Source organism: Helianthus annuus, chromosome 7 (genome assembly GCF_002127325.2).
Source record: "Helianthus annuus cultivar XRQ/B chromosome 7, HanXRQr2.0-SUNRISE, whole genome shotgun sequence".
In the NCBI taxonomy this organism is placed as follows: domain Eukaryota; kingdom Viridiplantae; phylum Streptophyta; class Magnoliopsida; order Asterales; family Asteraceae; genus Helianthus; species Helianthus annuus.
This window is the reverse complement of record NC_035439.2, coordinates 142,237,422-142,257,610: the sequence shown is the minus strand read 5'-3', so window position 1 is coordinate 142,257,610 and position 20,189 is coordinate 142,237,422. Positions and strand designations below refer to the sequence as shown.

The 20,189-nt window shown below is 33.7% G+C and overlaps 3 protein-coding genes and 1 long non-coding RNA gene across 4 annotated transcripts; 2 read left to right on the top strand and 2 right to left on the bottom strand.

The window, feature by feature from the left end:
• Positions 1-395: 395 nt before the first annotated feature.
• On the bottom strand, positions 396-1,005 carry LOC110868877 (protein FAM135B-like). Its single transcript, XM_022118144.2, has 3 exons — positions 721-1,005; positions 543-593; positions 396-458 (listed from the first exon to the last, which is right to left on the bottom strand). Exons 1-3 carry the CDS (start codon positions 916-918, stop codon positions 405-407), a joined length of 303 nt encoding a protein of 100 aa, XP_021973836.1. The 5' UTR covers positions 919-1,005; the 3' UTR covers positions 396-404.
• Positions 1,006-1,185: 180 nt separating this feature from the next.
• Positions 1,186-1,988, bottom strand: LOC118480480. The gene is made up of 3 exons (XR_004862917.1): positions 1,823-1,988; positions 1,458-1,605; positions 1,186-1,223 (listed from the first exon to the last, which is right to left on the bottom strand). It is a non-coding gene; the product is annotated as an uncharacterized LOC118480480 (long non-coding RNA).
• Positions 1,989-5,054: 3,066 nt separating this feature from the next.
• Positions 5,055-5,611, top strand: LOC110868878 (peamaclein). Its single transcript, XM_022118145.1, has 3 exons — positions 5,055-5,157; positions 5,263-5,293; positions 5,368-5,611. Exons 1-3 carry the CDS (start codon positions 5,089-5,091, stop codon positions 5,547-5,549), a joined length of 282 nt encoding a protein of 93 aa, XP_021973837.1. The 5' UTR covers positions 5,055-5,088; the 3' UTR covers positions 5,550-5,611.
• Positions 5,612-13,830: 8,219 nt separating this feature from the next.
• LOC110868879 (transcription factor MYB1) lies at positions 13,831-19,969 on the top strand. The gene is made up of 2 exons (XM_022118146.2): positions 13,831-14,221; positions 19,143-19,969. Exons 1-2 carry the CDS (start codon positions 13,927-13,929, stop codon positions 19,808-19,810), a joined length of 963 nt encoding a protein of 320 aa, XP_021973838.1. The 5' UTR covers positions 13,831-13,926; the 3' UTR covers positions 19,811-19,969.
• The last annotated feature ends 220 nt before the right edge of the window (positions 19,970-20,189 follow it).

The window sequence follows — 20,189 nt, the reverse complement described above, 5'->3', positions numbered from 1 at the left end:
AACATCAAACAACAAGCCATAAGATTTCCATGCCTAGGATCACATTTAGCCATCATGCTTGCAGGCTCTAAAACTGAACTTGTGATTTTAAGAACGGAAAGCTGCTGATGGCAAGCTTTCTCAACTGGGATCACAGGTGCATATGAAGAAAGCATGAAATGGGTACAATGGTATGGCACAAAATAGTCTGGAACTCTGTAATCTCATCGTTAATGGCTCCATTAAAATGCAGGGATGTATTCAAAGATGAAATGACCTGAGAAATCAATCAGTTCAAGTTGGTATAAGTTACCCTTCAATGTCTACATAAAACAACAGTATTGTAGTTATAATACAAATCTTTATACAAATATAGATTTACTACGGATGAACATCACCCTAGTCAATGAGTTGACCTGATTGGCCTAAAACACAACCCAAGTCAAGTAATAAACACGTAAATGAGTAGAAATTGCCACCTGTAAAAACAGATGGTATACGGATAGTCGAATAGGTAATGTATATGTAGCTTGAGAAAACAAATAGTGACACGATGTATATACCTGAGGAGATGATAGCAGGATTATGTTTTTGAAACTTTCCAAAGTCTTTTGCTGAAAATATAATAACACGAAATGGAATTTTTAAGCGAATAAACTAAAAGAAAGAAATTTGAGAACTAAAAAAGAAAAATTAACCAGAAAATGAACTGTTTAGATTCAAAAGTATAATAGAATGAACCTTGGATAGATTGTAGAAGAAGGTATTCTCGAGATCTATGTCATCAGTGAAAGTCGGCTGATGAATGCAACGGGTGTTTTTAAGCTTCTTCAACAGCCATAATCCAGAATTGAAAAGAGAATTGGAACTGTAGAGATAACCTAAATGTGGGCCCGATACAGAAACGTATGTATGCAGGTACCTATGGTATGGCTCCATGATGCTCTCTGCAAGTTTAAATTACAAGATTATAAATAGAACCTTTAGCATTATAGAAGTGCATATTCGACCTCTTTAACGGCTCAAATGCGTAACTTGAAAAACTTGATTATTATTGAAACTTTTGAAACAGGTCAAACGGGTCGAAAGTGACACGAAATATCCTATATATCATTCAAACGGTTGTACTGAATACGCTTGTGAGCGCATCCCTAAGGCGCACTGCTTCTTCTTGTCCTGCTTGGCCACCTTAAGTGTTTGGCCTCTCACTTTTCCAGCATGATCCAATGATCCGTGAACCTTTCCTATTATCAAATTAAACAATAACAGACTTCACTGACCGGTTAATACAACTACATATTAAAAAACAAACGAAGAGATATAACTAACTAAAAATCAAATGCCAACTACAAAATCCCTAAAGAATCAGCTAAGGTTGATAAAACTAACCAAAAATCAAATAATTCTCATTCTTTATAACTTCAATTTTATGTAACATTTACATAGTTCAATCATATTTGACCAATGTATGCACTTACCAGTCTCTTCATCAGACCGTGATTTCCACCCTTCACACCTATGAGCCGATTCCCATTGTATCCTATAACACATATGTTGTTCGATCTTTCCCCATGGCCGGATCCGAGCGATTAATTATGAACGAACCATACCGTTGGTCGCCTTCAACTGGCAGTGAACCATCAATATGCCGTTTGGATGCAATAAACAGAAGTGTCAATAGTTATTAAACCAGGGAAACAAATTAACAAATAACAAACCTAGACATATTTTAGGGTTTTGTAATCAAATCTACAAAAGCCAATAAACACTCCAAACAATCAAAATCAAATTAATAGAGAAAGAAAAAACCAAACAAATCGAAACACCTAGAGTTACAGGTTACCTGTTTCTGAATCTTCATAGGTGGATCTCAAATAAACTTGAATCTTCGTTTTCACCTTGTAGTTCTGACAACGAACCATAGATTTTTTGAACTCAGCAGTTCCCATGTCATGAGATATGGTCGATTGAGGTAAGAATCGAAAAAACAGGTTAGGGAGAAGATGAGATTCATCGTTGTTGATGGAATCTTTAAGAATCAAAAATCAGGTTATAGGGGAGATGGGAACTGTGGAGTACCTAAAGGTCGCATTGAACGATGGCGATTGATGTTCAACAACGGCCGATGAGTTGTAGGGTGAAATCCCAATTTTAACCCTACGGGCGTCTTAAAAATAAAGCAAAATCCTATTATATTGGCTTGCACTTCATTGTAAATGTTGCTTAATAACTTGTACTTGTATTAAAATTACAATTTGGTACATCACTTCTCCTTTTTAATATATTATAGATTATAGATATGTTGTAGTAGTGCATTAATGATAAACTGATAGAGTAATTATGATGCACTTGTAGAGTAATTTTGAATTGTATGTTTTTTGATGAACTTGTAGAATAATTGTGTCTTGTATGTTATTTTGATGATTAGTAGAGTAATCACGATACACTTTTAGAGTAATTTTGATTTTTTGTGTTGTTTGATGCGTTTGTAGACTAATTTTGAATTTTATGTTGTGTGTTGAATTTGTAGAGTAAATGCGTCTGTTATATTTTTTGACGAACTGGTAGAGTAATTATGATACACTTGTAGAGTAATTTTGAATTGTATGTTGTTCGATGAACTTTGTAAAGTAACTATGTATGTTATGTTATTTTGATGAACTAGTAGAGTAATTATGATACACTTGTAGAGTAATTTTGAATTACTAGTTGTTTGATGCACTTGTAGAGTAATTTTGAATAATATATTATAGTAGTGTATTAAAGATGAACTAGTAGAGTAAATATGATGCATTTGTAGAGTAATTTTAAATGACTAGTTGTTTGATGTACTTGTGGAGTAATATTGAGTGACTAGTTGTTTGATGTACTTGTAAAGTAATTTTGAATGACTAGTTGTTTAATGGACTTGTAAAGTAATTTTGAATTTTATATTGTTTGATGCACTTGTAAAGTAATTTTGATAATTATTATACTAATAGAATAATTACGAAAATGTCACCACATTTTTTTACTTTTCCCTTCCATTCGTACGTTTTATACGTTAAGCGTATTTGTACACTCTAAGTAAATAAGGAGTATGGTGTTCTGTAAGTCTACACTTCAAAAACTTTTTACTTTACTAGCTTGACTTTAACTTTCTTAAATCATAGCACTTAATTTACTAAAATGTTCAAACCAGGGTCATAATAACTTTGACTGTTAGGCCATGCGTAATTGGGCATTATAGGGACGTGAAGAAGCTTGATAACGCCCCCAAAACCGCCCCCTAAACATTATACGAGCATGAAGAGGGAGGGGATTTCTAGTATAATGCCCAATGAAGAGAAAACGTAATGAAAAGTAATCATTGAAAGGGCATTAAAGGGCGTTAACTATTACACATATTTTAAAGCGGCATTATGATGCTGATGTGGCAGAAAATGGCTTTTAGAGGGCATTAACCATTACGGACGGTCTTAAAACAAACCTCTAATTGTGCAATACCGTGTAAAAAGATCCGGACAATGTTTTGTAGCTACATTAATAATACATGGTGTAAAAAAGATCCGGACAATGTTTTGTTAAATATGACCCATTCTTTCTCTTCAAATTGTTGCATTTTGTATTTAGTATTCATTTAACTTCATACACCCATAACATAGAAGTATGAACCTGTTTATCTTTGGGAAAAAATAACCGAAGACAAATAATTTGAGAACGGTTTTAAGAGTTAGGTCTTAGATTCGAAATAATCTTCATCACATAGTGTTTCATGTATGGATCTAACGTATTTGTTACTTGTTCTATTCCAGTTCTTCTTATTTGGTTACTGTGTGAATCAGAATGTTGAGAGTTTCCAAAAGACTGTGTCCGAATCCAGGTAACGAATAGGAAAATATACGTGTAAATGTAAATAGAGTAGAGGTACCACATTTCAACCTCAAAGAATAATCATCATTTTAGATGGATCATAATGTGCAAGTAAATTCCCTTTTCAGTATTATGACATTTGTACTAGTTTCTTAATGTAAAAAATATTTAGCTCGTGGGTTTCCTTTTCTGTTAGGTTTGACACTCAACAGAATGGAGCTTAGTGCTCATGGTTATAACAAGTGCGTAAAACAAAAATGCGCACAAAGCATGACCTTTGTTAGGCATCCGGAAACAAGAATTACCTTTGTAGACAAGAAGTGGAAAGACACACACTATGTTGGGCGAGATAAATGAGCTTGAAGTTAACCCTAGTTCATATCGGAGAATGACTCCATGTTTGTTTGAGTTCTTATTTGCTAAAATAATCGTGATAATTTTTCCATATTATTGATAACAATAGATTTTTCGTTCACACCCTTTTCTTTCTTCAATCTTCATAAGATGTGTTATCTTAAAAAAATGAATTTTCATACATATATACAGGAAGAGAAAAGTCAAGTAGATGAAATATTAACATACAATTGCAAGTGTTCATTCCTAGAGATATATAACGAGCAAATTACTGATGATCTCATTGGCCCTTCATCTACAAATTTGAAAGTAAGTTTATCCTTTAATTTACAAGTATTCTAAAATTATTCTACTAATTTTTGTGCTAACTTTATTTTTTTTTTCAGCTATGGGAGATGTTAAGAAGGATGTTTATGTAAAAATTTGCCCCAAATTTAAGTTTACACCATGGAACTAAACCATACCAAATTTCATCATCGCACCGAAACTGCAACGAACTAAACTGATATCGGCTAAATGTCTGTAGCAACGCATGGGTAATTCCACTATATTGTATTAACTCTAACCCACTTGAATAATGTTATTTACCCTTTCGACTTAGTTATTCTTGTATATGTTTAACATTCTTTACTGTTTCGACCTAGTTATTCTTTTTTATTTTTGTAAGTTAACATACATGCATGGTTCAACGTTTTTAACGGTTTCACCGCAACACATGGGTACTAAATACTAGCTCTTATCATAAAACAAACAGACACCGTGATAAACATTAATTATGTTTAATAACTCAATATCTAACACATTTAAGACAATATATTATCCTTCCTAAAGCATAATGTGTGTGTATATATATGTGTGCATAGTTTTCATTGTGGATTCCACTCTCCACTAACATCTTACGAAATGGGAAGATCACAAGTTTATTTTCTCCTATTCCTTGTGGCATCCATGGCAGTCATACAACTCTCGATTGTAAGTACACAACTAGCTATGGTTAAGTCATTTTAGTTGTATAGATTTTAATTTTAGTTTTATAGTTACTAACACTACATATTATTCCCTATATACGTATCTTAGGCCGGAGGTGAAGGTTCAGTGCCCGTCGAAGGTAAATATTTTTATATAAACTGCACACACGCATATATATATATTGGAAATTAACTTCTTCTTCTTTTTTTTTAGAATGTCCATCTGCATGTTCAGTTAGATGTTCCGCAACACATCATCGAGGACAATGTATGGATGTATGCCAAGACTGTTGTCAAAAGTGTTTATGTGTTCCTTCTGGAACTATTGGAAGCAAGGACGAGTGTCCCTGTTATAGAGATTTGAAAACCAAGTATGGAACACCCAAATGTCCGTAATCATAAACTATTTATTTATTTTATTATTCATGGAATAATCATTAATAAAATATATATTTTTATAACGTCCGTAATAAATAAACAAGTAATATCTATTCGCGATGAATTTCATAATTATTTGTTTTTTTCCCCACAATTCAATAAGATATAACCCGGAACACTTTTGAGCTTTTGGCCAGGGTAATTTCATCAGCAAAATAAAGAATATAATGTGTGGAAATTTAATTCTATTCTTACTAAAGCTTTCCCTCTCCTTAATAAAAAAGTAGAGATCTATGTACTAAGAAACAATAATTTTATTAACTTCTCTCATATCTATATTAATAACTCTAAATAATAATTAGTTTTCAGTTAAAAAAATAATGAAAGTACAAATATACCCACCTACATATACGTTTGTTACACAATACCATCATATTAGATTTGATACAACAATATAGAAAGATTAGTTTCGTTACACACAATAATTTTTGTTTGTTAACACCTTTAGAAAAACATTTGTCGGTTAAAAGACAATAAGTAAGATATGTGATTTATAGAAAACATATAATGGTTTATATGGACGATTACGAATTTCCATTACATTCACTTATTCTTCTTCAACAATGGTTTATAATAATTTTTGTTTTTACTATCTTCTCTCTAATAAATAGAAAACACCTCGCATAATCTTCTTCCTAATATACGTAGGATCATAATCATATATATATATATATATATATATATATATATATATATATTTTTCATTATATTATACTATTAAAGGGGAATGAAGCGGGCTAAATAAAACATCAAATGTTGTTCAAAAAAAATATCAAATTATGATTAGATTTTTTTTACATAAATATACATACACTTTCAAAGAATTTATAATTTAAACTATAGGTAAGAATTACCGATTTCCCAAAGATAGTAAACACCAATATGAAGATCACTAAGTTATAGGTCGAACAAATCTCAACACACCTACAACTTTCACAAATGCATGCCTCAAACATCAACTTCCCGTTTCCAAAATAAACCGGATGTAAAAGTCTACAAAAAATAAATAAACCGGATGTAAAAGTCTAAAAAAGTAAAAAAAAAAAAAAAAAGAAAAAAGAAAGAACCGGATCCCCAAAATAGGAAATACAAATCCACTTTAATCTTCGAAGAACCTAACTCCTTTCATATTCCATATCAAACTTAGAGTAAATTGCGGTTTTGGTCCCTATGGTTTAATAGTTATTGCTATATTTTATAAAATTCGAATGTGTTCTAATTTATATACCAAAGTTTCTATTTTATTGCAGTTTTGATCCACCACACTAACTACATTAAACTTATAGTTAAATCATGCTCACATGTGTTAAAACAACAAGTGCATATAGATATATTTTGATGGTTATTTTAAGCAAGATTGTTATTTGATTAATTCATCCACAACACACATGAAAACAAGTCTCCATTTAAAACAAAATAACCAAGCATTCATTATTTCATATTGTTGTAACATTCATATACACACGTGTCGTCTCTCGAACATATCTAATCATGGAAAACTAAAACCAAAATATTTGGAATGTGTAGCTATAATCTTATAATCATAAGATTAATTGATTCTTTATAAGTTTTTGGGTACAAATTTACTATTGTTCATATATTCATCATTATTTATTGTTGAATCTTTCATACATACACACATACACATGAGAATATAATTTTTAGTAATTATTTCAATGCCTTAATCCAAAAAAAAAAAAAAAGATTTATAACACCACATGAACATAAAGATGTAGACTACAAGGAAATGTTAATAGAATTATTTTACATAAAATACAAGATGTTATGACTTACATGATTAAGGGAACTATATAAATAAATGATTAATTGACTTTGTAAAAACTGATTTCACTAAAATATAAATAGGTCAGTTATTATTTCTTCTTTCGTGTAAACGAAAGATTATTTATAAACATGCATACACATATTTATTTCTGTACAAATAATGTCATCATTTTAGCATTATTTATTGTAACTTTTAACGTAAACCCGAAGACTCTTCTACTTACGAATATACGTACGTACATACATGCATGCATGCATACATACATACAAACATACATCATTTGCCTCGCATATGCCTCTCATATGATCAAGATTTAATTATAAGTTGGATGGAGTTAGTGTGATGGACCAAAACCACAATAAAATAGAAACATCGGTATGTAAATTACAAGATATTTGGATTTTGTAAATATAGCAATAACCACCGCAATTTACTTTAAAACTTAGTTAATTGGTAGAGAGGGTGGGATCGAGTACAGTTAGGTTTTATATAATAATAAAACAAATAACTAGAGTAATTGTTATTATTTTACAACTATGAACTAGAATAATTACACGACAAAAAATGAAGTGAAATCATAATTAATCAAGTTCAAACACATATTGACCTACAAGAAAACAACACATCTATCTTATATATAAAGGGAGTTTAGTAGCCATTTCAAGGGGGCTTTTCTCTCTGTCATCTTATCATAACACTTTCTCTTTAAAATCTTTTCCATGATTATCATTACACTCTCATACTCATATTCATATACATATGGATTATGTTCATCTTATGCTGAACTGAACATCGGAGGGTGGTCCTTGCGCCTCGATTTCTTTTAATTGTGTTTTCATACATGTCTACACGTTCTGTAAAAGGATAGGAGAAGACAAAGTGTAATTGGTTCATCTCCTCACTATTGTAATGATCTAAATAACCTCTTGATGGATACTTGCAGCAACCCAATTAGTGTCGCCACCGGCTCTTAGAGATGCTACTAACCATGAATCAAAACTCTTTTCTTTTATATGCACGATTTATCTGTGCATTCATGTGTCAGGCTAAACTGAGATCTGGCATTTTGCATAAACAATATCTATATATCATTTACAGTATAAAACAAATTATAAAAGTGTTTTTGGTTAAATGGAGGTGGAGTTATAGGGCGGATAATCACAATCTATGGTGTAAAGTTGTGGAAGCGTGTCATTGTAAGTATAATCAAAGGAGCTTCATTCTTCTTAACGGAATATCTTGGGGTGTTGAAAAAACGTCGTGAATCTGATTTCCAAAATGAAAATTAATGGGAAAGGTTTAAATCATCTTATCATGGTAAAGTGGGGAATGGGGCTAATATTCGTTTTTGGATAGATACGTGGGTGGGTGACCTTTCCTTCTTGGAAAGGTGGCCCCATTTATTTGGTTTGGAGTTATATAAATCGTGCAGGGTTGCAGAGAGATTGGATACATGTAATGGAAATGGAGCGTACAGTTGGCATTAGTCTAGGCAGCCTGAGTCAGAAGATGAGCTTAAGGAATGGAAGGAATGCTGCGAGGTACTCAGTTTGGTGAGACTTTCCAACGACAAGGATGCTTGGTATTGGAGTGGTGATAGTAAGAACGATTTCTCAGTGAAGGCGGTCAAATCGGCGTTGATTACAGATAGAGGTAATTTTCAACCTCCAAATTTTGTTTGGTGTAAGTGGGTGCCCATTAAATGTAACATTATAAACTGGAGAGGCAATTTGGATAGGCTTCCTACTAAAATAAATTTAAGAAAAAGGAATATGGACATAACTACATCATTGTGCCCTTTATGCGAAGATATCGAGAATCGGTGGAACATATGTTTACTGCTTGCTCGGTGGCTTTGAGGGTGTGGTCGACTTTCAGTGTTTGGTGCAACATACTGCTTTTTCGAATATAAAGACATCCTTGAAATACACAAATTCAGTAATCATAGTAAGAAGGAGGAGAAGATCATTTACGGGTTGGCTTTGATAGTGTGCTGGTGCATATGGAAAGAAAGGAACGAAGTGGTCTTTAAACAGAAAAGATGTAGCCCACAAGATATCATAGGGGAGATAAAATCTAGAGGTTTCACTTGGGTGAAAAATAGATCTTCTTGTAAATGTATTAGATGGACGAAATGGTGTAAATACCCTATGTACAGTTTGTAATTTCTGTGCCCTTTGCCCATTTGGTTGAGGGTGTTTTGTTTGTTTGGCCTTATGCCCGTTTGGTTGTGCCATTTGCCCATTTGGGTCGGGGGTGTTTTGTTTGTTTGACCTTATGTCCGTTTGGGTCGGAGGTTGTTTAATGAAGTTTAATTTAAAAAAAAAAATTAAACTAGATTTGAGAACTAACTATGGTTCCCATTTTAATTAATGTAACACAAAACTAATCAATTAATGTCATTTGAATTTAATGCATAGGTAACAAACATTAAGAAAAAAAAACAACTAAAATTGAAGCAATTAAGAGTAGAACCCAAGATCTGCTTGCTAATAAAATGACATGGGAACCACCAAACCATGTGCCTCATCTTATCAATTATCAATTCAATACTTATATATTCTAAGATCTATAGCGTAACTTTATTAAAAAAAAAATAATTTTTCGGGCCCCCGGAGGGTTTGGGCCCTGAGCCGTCGCCCATCCCGCACCCCTCCGGGCCGGCCCTGCATATATTCGATTGTAGTCCCAACTCCCAAGTCTCCCAAATACGAATCAACTTTGGATAAGTCTGCATGAGTTTTAACTTATAACTTATGGGCCTATGGCCCATTCGTATTCCTAAGGCCCACATTATACTTCAATCAAACTTTAAAATTCAATCTATAGAGGTTGAACACATCATGTTTTATCAATCAAACTTTAAAATTCAATCTATAGAGGTTGAACACATCATGTTTTATAGGTGAGGACTGAGGATAGAATGGTAAAGAGTATTCACATCAGGTTCTTCGTTTAGTTTTTTTTCTCACAGTTACATGAAAAAAAAAGGTTTTCTACTCTTTATTAGAAACTCTAAAATAGAGATAAGGTTTAAAAAAGTTACACTAATTCTCTAAATATTAAGATCCACTATTCATCTTTAAATATAATTTTATAAGTATATAAAACCGAGAAAAACAACAAAATAAGTGTGAGATAGAGAATATGATGCGAGAGGTTTTTGAAAAATCAACAAAACTAAAGAGAATATTTTTTTTTTGTTATTAAATTGTAGTGTTAGAGATAATAGAAAAGCTACAGTTGTAAGATTTAATTTGATTTTTAACTTAAACTGGATAGCTAAATAATTACAAATTAGTTAACTTTTATATAATAATTTGAAAGATTAAATCAATAAGGAGTTAAATTTCAAGTACTTATGACTTTGTTAGCTCAAACATAGCTTTCTAGAATCATAACACTTGATTTACTAATATGTTTAACCCAATGTTTTAATAACCGGATCTATTGTAAAACAAAACTCCTTAATGGTTCAATACTATATTCCTGCACTTTGTGTGATAAAAATAAAACTATTTTAAAAAGTAAATTGTAGTGATTCTACTTCTGTAAAAAAACCCACAAATATATTGATTTTAATGTGATAATGTTATAGGGATTAGGATCAAATACAAAGGCTTCTAATTGTAACAAGGGTACAAAGGCTTTTAAAAAAACCTACTACAAAAAAAAAAACAAAAAATTAAACATCCACCACCTCCCAAAAACCTAAACCCCCACCCCCACCCACCCCAAATTTTTTTTTTCGCCGAGGGGGTGGGGGTTTATGTTTTTTGGTGGTGGTGGGGTGGGGGTTGGTGTTTAGTTTTTTTAGATTTTTTTTAGGTTGGTTAGTTTTTTTTAGGTTTTTTTTTGGGAGGGAGGGGGGGGGGGGGTTAGGTTTTTGGGTGGTGGTGGGGTGGGGGTTTTAGGTTTTTGGGTGGTGATGAGGTGGGGTGGGGTGGGGGTGGGTGTTTAGGTGGGTGGTGATGTAGTGAGTTTAATTTTAGGTCATTGGACACTTGTTACTCTATAAATCTTTCTTATACTTTTTACAATTAAAAGCATTTGTAGAATAATTTGAACCTTATAAATATGACTAATTTTATTACGTATTATTGCCAACAAAAAAAGAAAAGCACATTACTTAAAACGGGGCAACACTTGTCAATTAAATATATCATCCTTAACAAACAAACGCATTATATTGATGCTAGTGGGAATCATTTAATTTAACTAAATATGAACATAAGTTACAATTCAAGCCTCTCTAGTTTGTACAAAGTACAATTAAATCCTAGTATTCTAAACATCTATTTCACAACCCCAAACTTATTTAAAAGTTAAAACCACTCCTTAACACCATACACACAACTTTAGTTTGATGTTACTAAAAAATACGCCATAAAATAGTTCATGAATGATGAATCACTATACTACGTTTTTATTTTTACCTAAATTTTATTTGAGCAATTCAGCTACTTTTACATGCGAAAGACTTGATCCCTAAAAAATGAAGTTTTCGGTTGGAGAGAAGCTTTGAACAAACTTCAAACAAAAGGAGCTTTATCACGAAGAGGCATAATGACGGTACCTTCAGATTGTATTTGGCGTGCAAGATCAGAGGAATCTTTCGATCATCTTCTTGTCTACTGTAAGTTTGCAAAAGCCATTTGGAAGCCAATCAGTGTATGATGTAACATCCCCATATCAACCAAAAACTCGGTTTTAGAGAAGCTTGAACAATCGAAGACCTTAAACGCTCATAAATCAATAACAAATCTTATTAGAGTGATAACACTCAAATAACCGGTGCATGTGGAAGGCTTGAAACAAGAAAATATTCAACATGTGCACGATTTGGTTTGGTTCGGTTATTAGCATTAACCGTAACCGAAGTCATCGGTTAATCGGTTCGGTTAATTTGTTGGTTTTCGGTTTGGTTAATTTCGGTTAATAGCCAAATCAAACAAGGGCTATTTTTTTTTTTGTTAGAAATATATGTAATGAAGGTATAAACACATGAAATAAATGTATAAATACATGAAATAGAAGTATAAATAAATGAAACGAATGTATAAATACATGAAATGGAGGTATAAATAAATGAAATGAAGGTATAAATACATAAAATAGAGGTATCAATAAATGAAACGGGGGTATAGATACATGAAATGGAGATATAAAAGCTATAAATATAGGAAAGTATAAATGGTTCAGTTCAGTTAACTGATTGTACAAAAAACAACTGATAACCGACTTTCAGTTAATTCAGCAATTTCCTCGATTTTCGGTTCAGTTTTGGTTAACAGTTCGGTTATTGCACACCCTAAAAACCACCACTACCCTAAAGTTGTTAAGAAGTTAATATCATCTACTATTCTATAGATTAAAAATCATACTAATTCTTTTTACGTTGATCGGTCTCTCTACTACTAACAATGTTTTCTGTTTCGTGTTTAGTTTTTTTCGATTGGCATCTTACTAATTCTTGTATAATAAATATCTTAAATATTGTTACAGTAACACTTTCTCTTTACAAATAGAGTAAACTGCCCAGATAGTCCCTGTGGTTTTGCAAAATTTCACCTTTAGTCTCAAACTTTTTAAAATTACGCCCTCCCGTTGTTTCTTCTCCAGCAAAACACCCATCCCCATCTTAATACCTTGTGACAGAAAATATCCACCTCAATTAAACCCCAAATATTTGTCAATCTCTAAAATTTATTACAAATCCACTCACTCATCACAACAATGGACTGATATGTCGATGAAGCAGAGGAGTACCTGGTCAAAGTAGTAATCATCCGAGACTCTGACGTCGAGGATTAGTGGTGCCGACACAACCCCCACCCACCCCCTTTAGTGAATCTAGGGTTTTTTTTCACCTTCCAGATTGCTCAATATCATCCAAATCAAGAAAATTATCGAATTTATGGAGTGAAGTACCTAGGGATCTGCAATTCAGTTCGAGAAATCGCATTATCAAATATTGATTTTTGATATCTTGTTACTTTTTATATTCAGTTCTAGAAATCGCATTGTAGATCAATTAACGAAATGAGGAATGAAACGATAGCTTTCGCATTGGAATCTCGATATCAGTACGGTTGCTTCACTGGTCGGACTTGCTCGTATGAAAATTCACCGCTCAGTTGTTCACATGTCATCTGTTAATCGTTCTGTAGATGGGAGCATGTAAGTTGCTGAATTTAACTGAGAAAACTAACCTCCATCAATTTCAAGGACTATCCGAGTAACAACTAGTAAAACCATATGGAGCAAGAGTGTAATTTTAAAAAGTTAGAGACTAAATGTGAAATTTTACAAAACCACAGGGACTATTCGTGCATTTTACTCTTATAAATATCTTAAATATTGTTATAGTAACACTTTCTAAAATAAAGGGAAGTGAGTGTAGTTAACATATAGTTTAGGGGTTAAACTAAAACACCAATTACTTACACTCAACAAACCCAAAATTGCAGTTAGCCAAGTTGGTACAGTTTTAGAGAGAGAGAAAGGAAAACCCAACGGAATTCTAGAGAGAGAAACAGACGAAAACAGATGAACAACGACGCAACCGAAGCGGATATGGTCAACTTCGTTGACTCTAACCGTCCAGACGACGTCGTAGAACCAGCCGATGCTACGGCAGCGGCGGAATCCGGTGACAAGCAGAGCAAAGTTAGAGGACCGTGGTCGCCGGAAGAAGACGTGATATTAAGCGAACTCGTCGGAAAATTTGGCGCCAGAAACTGGAGCTTAATCGCTCGACGTGTTCCCGGTCGTTCTGGAAAATCGTGTAGGTTACGGTGGTGTAATCAGCTAGATCCTTCCGTTCAACGCAAGCCGTTTACTGGTATGAGACTGTTTTTCAACTGTTTACGACGTCGTAACGGTGTTTTAGTGTTGAGTTTTGTGTGAATTTGTGTTAGTTTCAAGCGGTTAGTTTGTGTTAGTGAATTTGTTGTGATTTTAACTGTTGATGAATGATGATGAATGCTAGTGATTAGTAGGGTTTTGTAGGTGTTTATTTTGACCTAAAGTGATTGTACGGTCTTCTGGTGTCTGTATGTTGTGAATGATTTGTATAAGTAAAGGCTAGTTAGGGCATAAGTTGGTGGATTGAGGTGAGATGATTTTTGTAGTTTGTTTAGTGTGAGAATTCTGGAATTTTGGTGTTGTTTGGGGATTGCTGATCTAAGTCAATGTGTATTGACTTTTGTTCTAATTTGTTAGCTGTCGTGGACATGATAAATGTTACACTACAAATTAGGGGTGTGCATAGTTCGGTTCGGATATTAGCATTAACCATAATTGTAACCAAAGCCATCGGTTAATCGGTTCGGTTAATTTTTTCGGTTTTCAGTTCGGTTCGGTTAATAACCAAATCAAACAACGGTTAATTTTTTTTGCTTAGAAATACATGTAATGGAGGTATAAATACATGAAATGGATGTATAAATAAAGAAATGGAGGTATAAATACGTGAAATGGATGTATTAATAAATGAAATGGAGGTACCAATACATGAAATTGAGGTATAAATAAATGAAATGGAGGGATAAATACATGAAATGAAAGTATAAAACATGAAATGGAGGTATAAAAGCTAGAAATAAATGAAAATATTAATGGTTAGGTTAACCGATGGTACAAAAAATAACCGATAACAGACTTTTGGTTTCGGTTAATTTCGGTTCAGTTTCGTCGGTTTTCGGTTCGGTTTTGGTTAACGGTTCGGTTATTGCTCACCCCTGTTACAAATTCTGTTCTGGTTCAGGTATAATGTCTTTTGATTTTTGTGACTGGAGAAAAAGTTAGCAATCAAATTGTAGGAGTCTTAGAGACTGAAAATTTGTAGGAAATTTTTCATTATTCCTGGTGGTGAGTAAAATGAAGTTACTTGCATTGTTTTTAGACAGTTGTGTTGATGTATTTAACCGGGTTATTGGTAATAAATCTGTTAATCCTTACAGGACATACACTAAACCGACCGATATTTAGACTCAATTTCTAGGCATTACTTGATTAGCTGGGAATTTTTAAGCAAGCTTTGTGTCCTGTTAACATGGAAGCACATATGCTAGAAATTAGAATGCGATACACTGTTTTGTTCCATGCTTTTAGCTAATGTCGTATATTTTTGATACTTTGCTCAGAGAACACACCATCCACCCGATATGCAAATATCGTGTGTTAGAAGGAGAGAAAGCAGCTTTACATGATATTTCTTTTGGATTCGGTAGGTTCTATTGTTGTTACAAGGGAAAATATATGACAGCCACTAAAGTTACCTAAATTCAGTTTCATAGAAATGCGCTGATTGACTCTTGGTGTAACTAGTAGCTGACAGTTCCCCTGGTATTACATGTGTGTTAGGTTTAAAGAATTAGCCTGTCTTCAACCTTTACCTTATAGAGTTTTGTTAGTATTAAATGACTCCCGTGCTTGATACCTATGACTATGAGAATATGAGCGGATTTGAGCGCCACCACCCACCCACACACACCCATATTTTTATTTGGAGTAAATTGTTAAAATTGTCCTTGAGGTTTGGGCATGTTTGCCATTTTCATCCAAAACAACTTTTTTGTACCATATAGTCCTTCATTTTTGGGATTTTTGCCATTTTCATCCAAACGTCTGAGTTTTTTTTTGCCAAAATCGTCCCTGAGATTTGGGATTTTTTGCTATTTTCATCCAAATGTTTGATAGAAAAAATAAAGCAAATTAGATGTTTGGATGAAAATGGCAAAAAAATCCCAAAAGTGATGGAATATATTGTACAATAAAGTTGTTTTGGATGAAAATGGCAAACATGCCCAAACATCAGGGACGATTTTAGCAATTTACTCTTTTATTTGGTAAGACGTATACCTGTGTGCAAGCAGGAATGAAAGAGGCCAAAGAGCTACATAATTCCTTTGGAATGAACGAAGCAAAAAGGAAATAAATTTTCTCAATTAATAACTTGAGAAGTTAAGCAAGTATTTATATTAGTTCACATTCTGCGTTGAATGTTGATAACGTTGTCACAATTTTTATTATGTCGTATGAGGTCAAAAGGGCTCCATCGATACTTTTACCGAATTGCATATGGTGAGATTATAGAATTTGCACTCCCAAGCATAATGTGCTTTTTTGAAATCTAATATTTACGCCTAATGTAAGTATAGTTTATAACCGTTAGGTTCATCACAACTAATTTGAAGGTGGTCTTTGTAGCTATCACTCTTTGATGAGTTATATGATTGTTGAATTAGTAATGAAAATAGGGTCTTATGAACATGTATGCAGGCACATGCACATGTAAACATAAGATAATTGTTGAATTAGTAGTGAAAATAAATAAATCCTGAGTTCACTTTTGACTATTCTGTTTCTACTAATGATCTTTGTTTACTTATATTTTCTACGATCTAGGATTTTATTCTATCAGCACTTTCTTGTTATAGTTGATCTTAAATGAATTCAATTGCTAACTTAAGAAATGAGAAGTTAAGTCTTTAAAGTTTAAATGAGTTCACATGTCACGTTGATATCATGTTCACGTTCCTTATTAGACTATATGAGGCCAAACGGCTCCCTCATTACTTTTTACTAGATTTCTTATGTAGAGTGTGAGATCATAGCACTAGCATTCCCAAGAATTTTGTGTTTTTTGGCATCTTAACTTTGTTTATAATATAATTATAGCTTGTAAATGCTAGCAGGGGCGGACCCAAGCCCAGCCCAAGGTGGGGGGCGCACCCCCGGGGAAAAAAAAATTTAGTGCTAAGTTCCGTCGAAAATCCCGTCCGCACCCCTTGGAATTTTTCGTCCGCACCCCTTGGAATTTTCCAACCGCACCCCTTCAGTAAAAAGTGTTATCAATTTATATTTTAAGATTTTTTTAGTAAACTCTTGTTTTTTTTAAATACTACCTAAATTATATAACTTTTAATACCTAACTAACTAAACCCAAATACTCAATACCTCCTAACTAACTAGCCCATTAACCAAACCCAACAATATTTCAAACTATAATATAATAATTAAAGCCCAAAACTCTTAGAAATTCTCTCCCGCTTTCTCTCTCTCTTGTGTCCCTGCACTGCCAGCGAACAACATCACCCAGCGATAACAGTCTAGCAGCCGGTGACCACCGTAATCAGCCACCATACCACCGTCGTTCAACACCAAATCCAACCGGAATCCGAACACGGGTAAGTTTCTTTGTTATTTTAATGATTTTGGTTGATATTATAGGAGAAAAAGGGTAATAAAGTTGTTAAATAGGTTTGAAATTTTGTGTGTTTTGATGTTGTTTATGGTTGTTTAGATGATTTTTAGGGTGATTACAACTTACATTATAATTTCTAGGGCTTGAATAGTTGGAAATTAAAAGTGAAACATTATCTTATGGAGCGATTAACTTATATTATATAGAGAAAGACTTGTTTAAGAAAGTAGCTTTATATGATGTTTTGGATAGATTTCAAAAAATGAAAACCCATAGGGCGACGTTTTAATTATGTTTGTAATAAGGTTTGACATGTTTTTGATGATTATATAAAATTAGTTTAATGTTCTTTTATTTTACATGACCCGAACTGACCCGATACGAACCGATTTTTTTTACTTACGTACCTAGGGGCCTAAAATTTTTAAAAATGTTCCGCACCCCATGGAAAAATTCCTGGGTCCGCCACTGAATGCTAGGTTCGTCACTTTCAAATTGTAGGTGGTCTTTGTAGATACTAGATATTATTCATTGATGAGTTTTATGATGGCTTGTTGCTGTATAGAGGGTCTCATGAACATGCATGCAGACAAATGCACATGTAAACATGAAACAATCTTTGATCTAATAATAGATCTTTATTTCACTTTTGATCCCACTGTTAACTGTTTCTTCTAATGATCTTTGTTTACTTTTTTTTTTTTTAAAGATTTAGGATCTTATTCTGTCGGCATTTTCTTCACAGTTAAATTCTTGGTAATTCGATTTTTTTATAATGTGACGAACTATATAGTGTTGTTAGCACAGTTTTGCAGATAGTTTTAATGCTATATTTCCACACTAGAATTAAGCCTCTGCGTTGTAGCGGTTGTCATAAAACTGTGTTAAGTAGTAGTAATACTATACCATTGTCAGCGACCACCAACACCGGAAAAGCTCGTAAGAACAAAATAAATAAAAACGGGAAAAAAGTAACGCCGAGCGAAAAGCAGACAAAAAATCTTTGTATCACGCACGCTCGTTGCTGAGAAATTAAACCGAAACGTAAAACATGAATAACTAAGTCCATCCAGGACCCGCGTGTTGGACAAACTTGTCAAACACAGAAAAATAGATGTGGCACGATAGGCGGGTCAAACGGGAAAAAAATATACGAAAAAACGTTGAACCCCACACGCACGTTGTGGTGCGTTAACTCACAAAATTTATAACGAAACGAAAAACTTGGGAAAGATGAAAAGTATGGTGGACCAAAATTGAAAATAAAAAAAATTGAGATTAAATTGCAAAAGATGAAAAACTTTGGGTTAAAAGTAAAAAAATAAAGGGTCTAATTGCAAAATTGAAGTTATTTATTAATTTTAGATAAAATAAGTGATATCTAAATATTGGTTATTAATTAATTAATATTAATATTAAAAGAAATTTATTAAACAAATATAAATAAAATTTATGAGGTTGAAGGAGAGAATGGCATGTGGCATTATTTGGAGTCTTTTATTATAAGTTAGATTTGATCCTTAAAGAGCATTCATTTTTTTTTTCTGTTGAGCAGATGCAGAAGATAGGATTATAATCAAAGCCCACGCAATACACGGTAACAAATGGGCATTAATCGCAAAACTCTTACAAGGTAGAACAGATAACGCAATCAAGAACCACTGGAATTCCACCCTGAGACGCAGACGCATCCATCCGAACGCCGTATACACGTTACCATCCACCACCGAAACCGACATCAACAACCTCGACACCACAAAAGCATCCTCCGAAGACACATTATCAAACGAACACAACCTTAACCCACCAGAAACCGACGACGTCACAACTCATCAGACTCTTACCCGTCCAACCCCACATTTTGGAGCATTTTCCGTTTATACCCCTGCAAACGGTATTCAAAACGGGGCACCGGGGATGGTTGTACCCACGCAGGGACCGTTAGTACAGGCGTGTAAACCCAGAAGCATCGGGTGTAAATTTCTTAAAGGTTATGAAGAGTCTGTGGTTCCGTCAAGCTGTGGTCATGGTTGCTGTTCGGGTTCGGGTTCGGGTTCTCAAACGTCGTTACTGGGTCCGGAGTTTGTTGAATATGAAGAACTTCTTCCGTTGTCAAACGTGGAACTAGCCACTATCGCTTCGGATCTCAACACCGTTGCGTGGATTCAAAGCGGGCTTGAAAATCCTGGATCCGTTTCCCTCCCGGTTGAAGGATTGAGTTGAAATGGTCGGGTATTAGTTTAACTTTCTGGCTATATATATATATATAGGCTTACAAAGATCTGAGTTACTAGCCAAAAATGATCTATAGAGTTTGGTTTTGGTCCGTTATGGTTTACATATATCTGAATAGGGAAATGGTCAACTGCTGTTTTCATGTTATGAGGTGCTTGTAGCTTTTGCCCTATGTTCTTTGTTAAGATTTAGCATGGTACTAGTAGTAAACTAGTAATACAAAAACAGGTCGGTAGGGGTGTAAATGAGCCGAGCAGAGGTTGAGCGCGCCAAAGCTCGAGCTTGACTCCAGCGGCGAAGCTCGAACGAAAAATCAGTGGGAGCTGGACTCTCAAAATCCAAATCTGTGGGGGCCGGACTCTTAAAA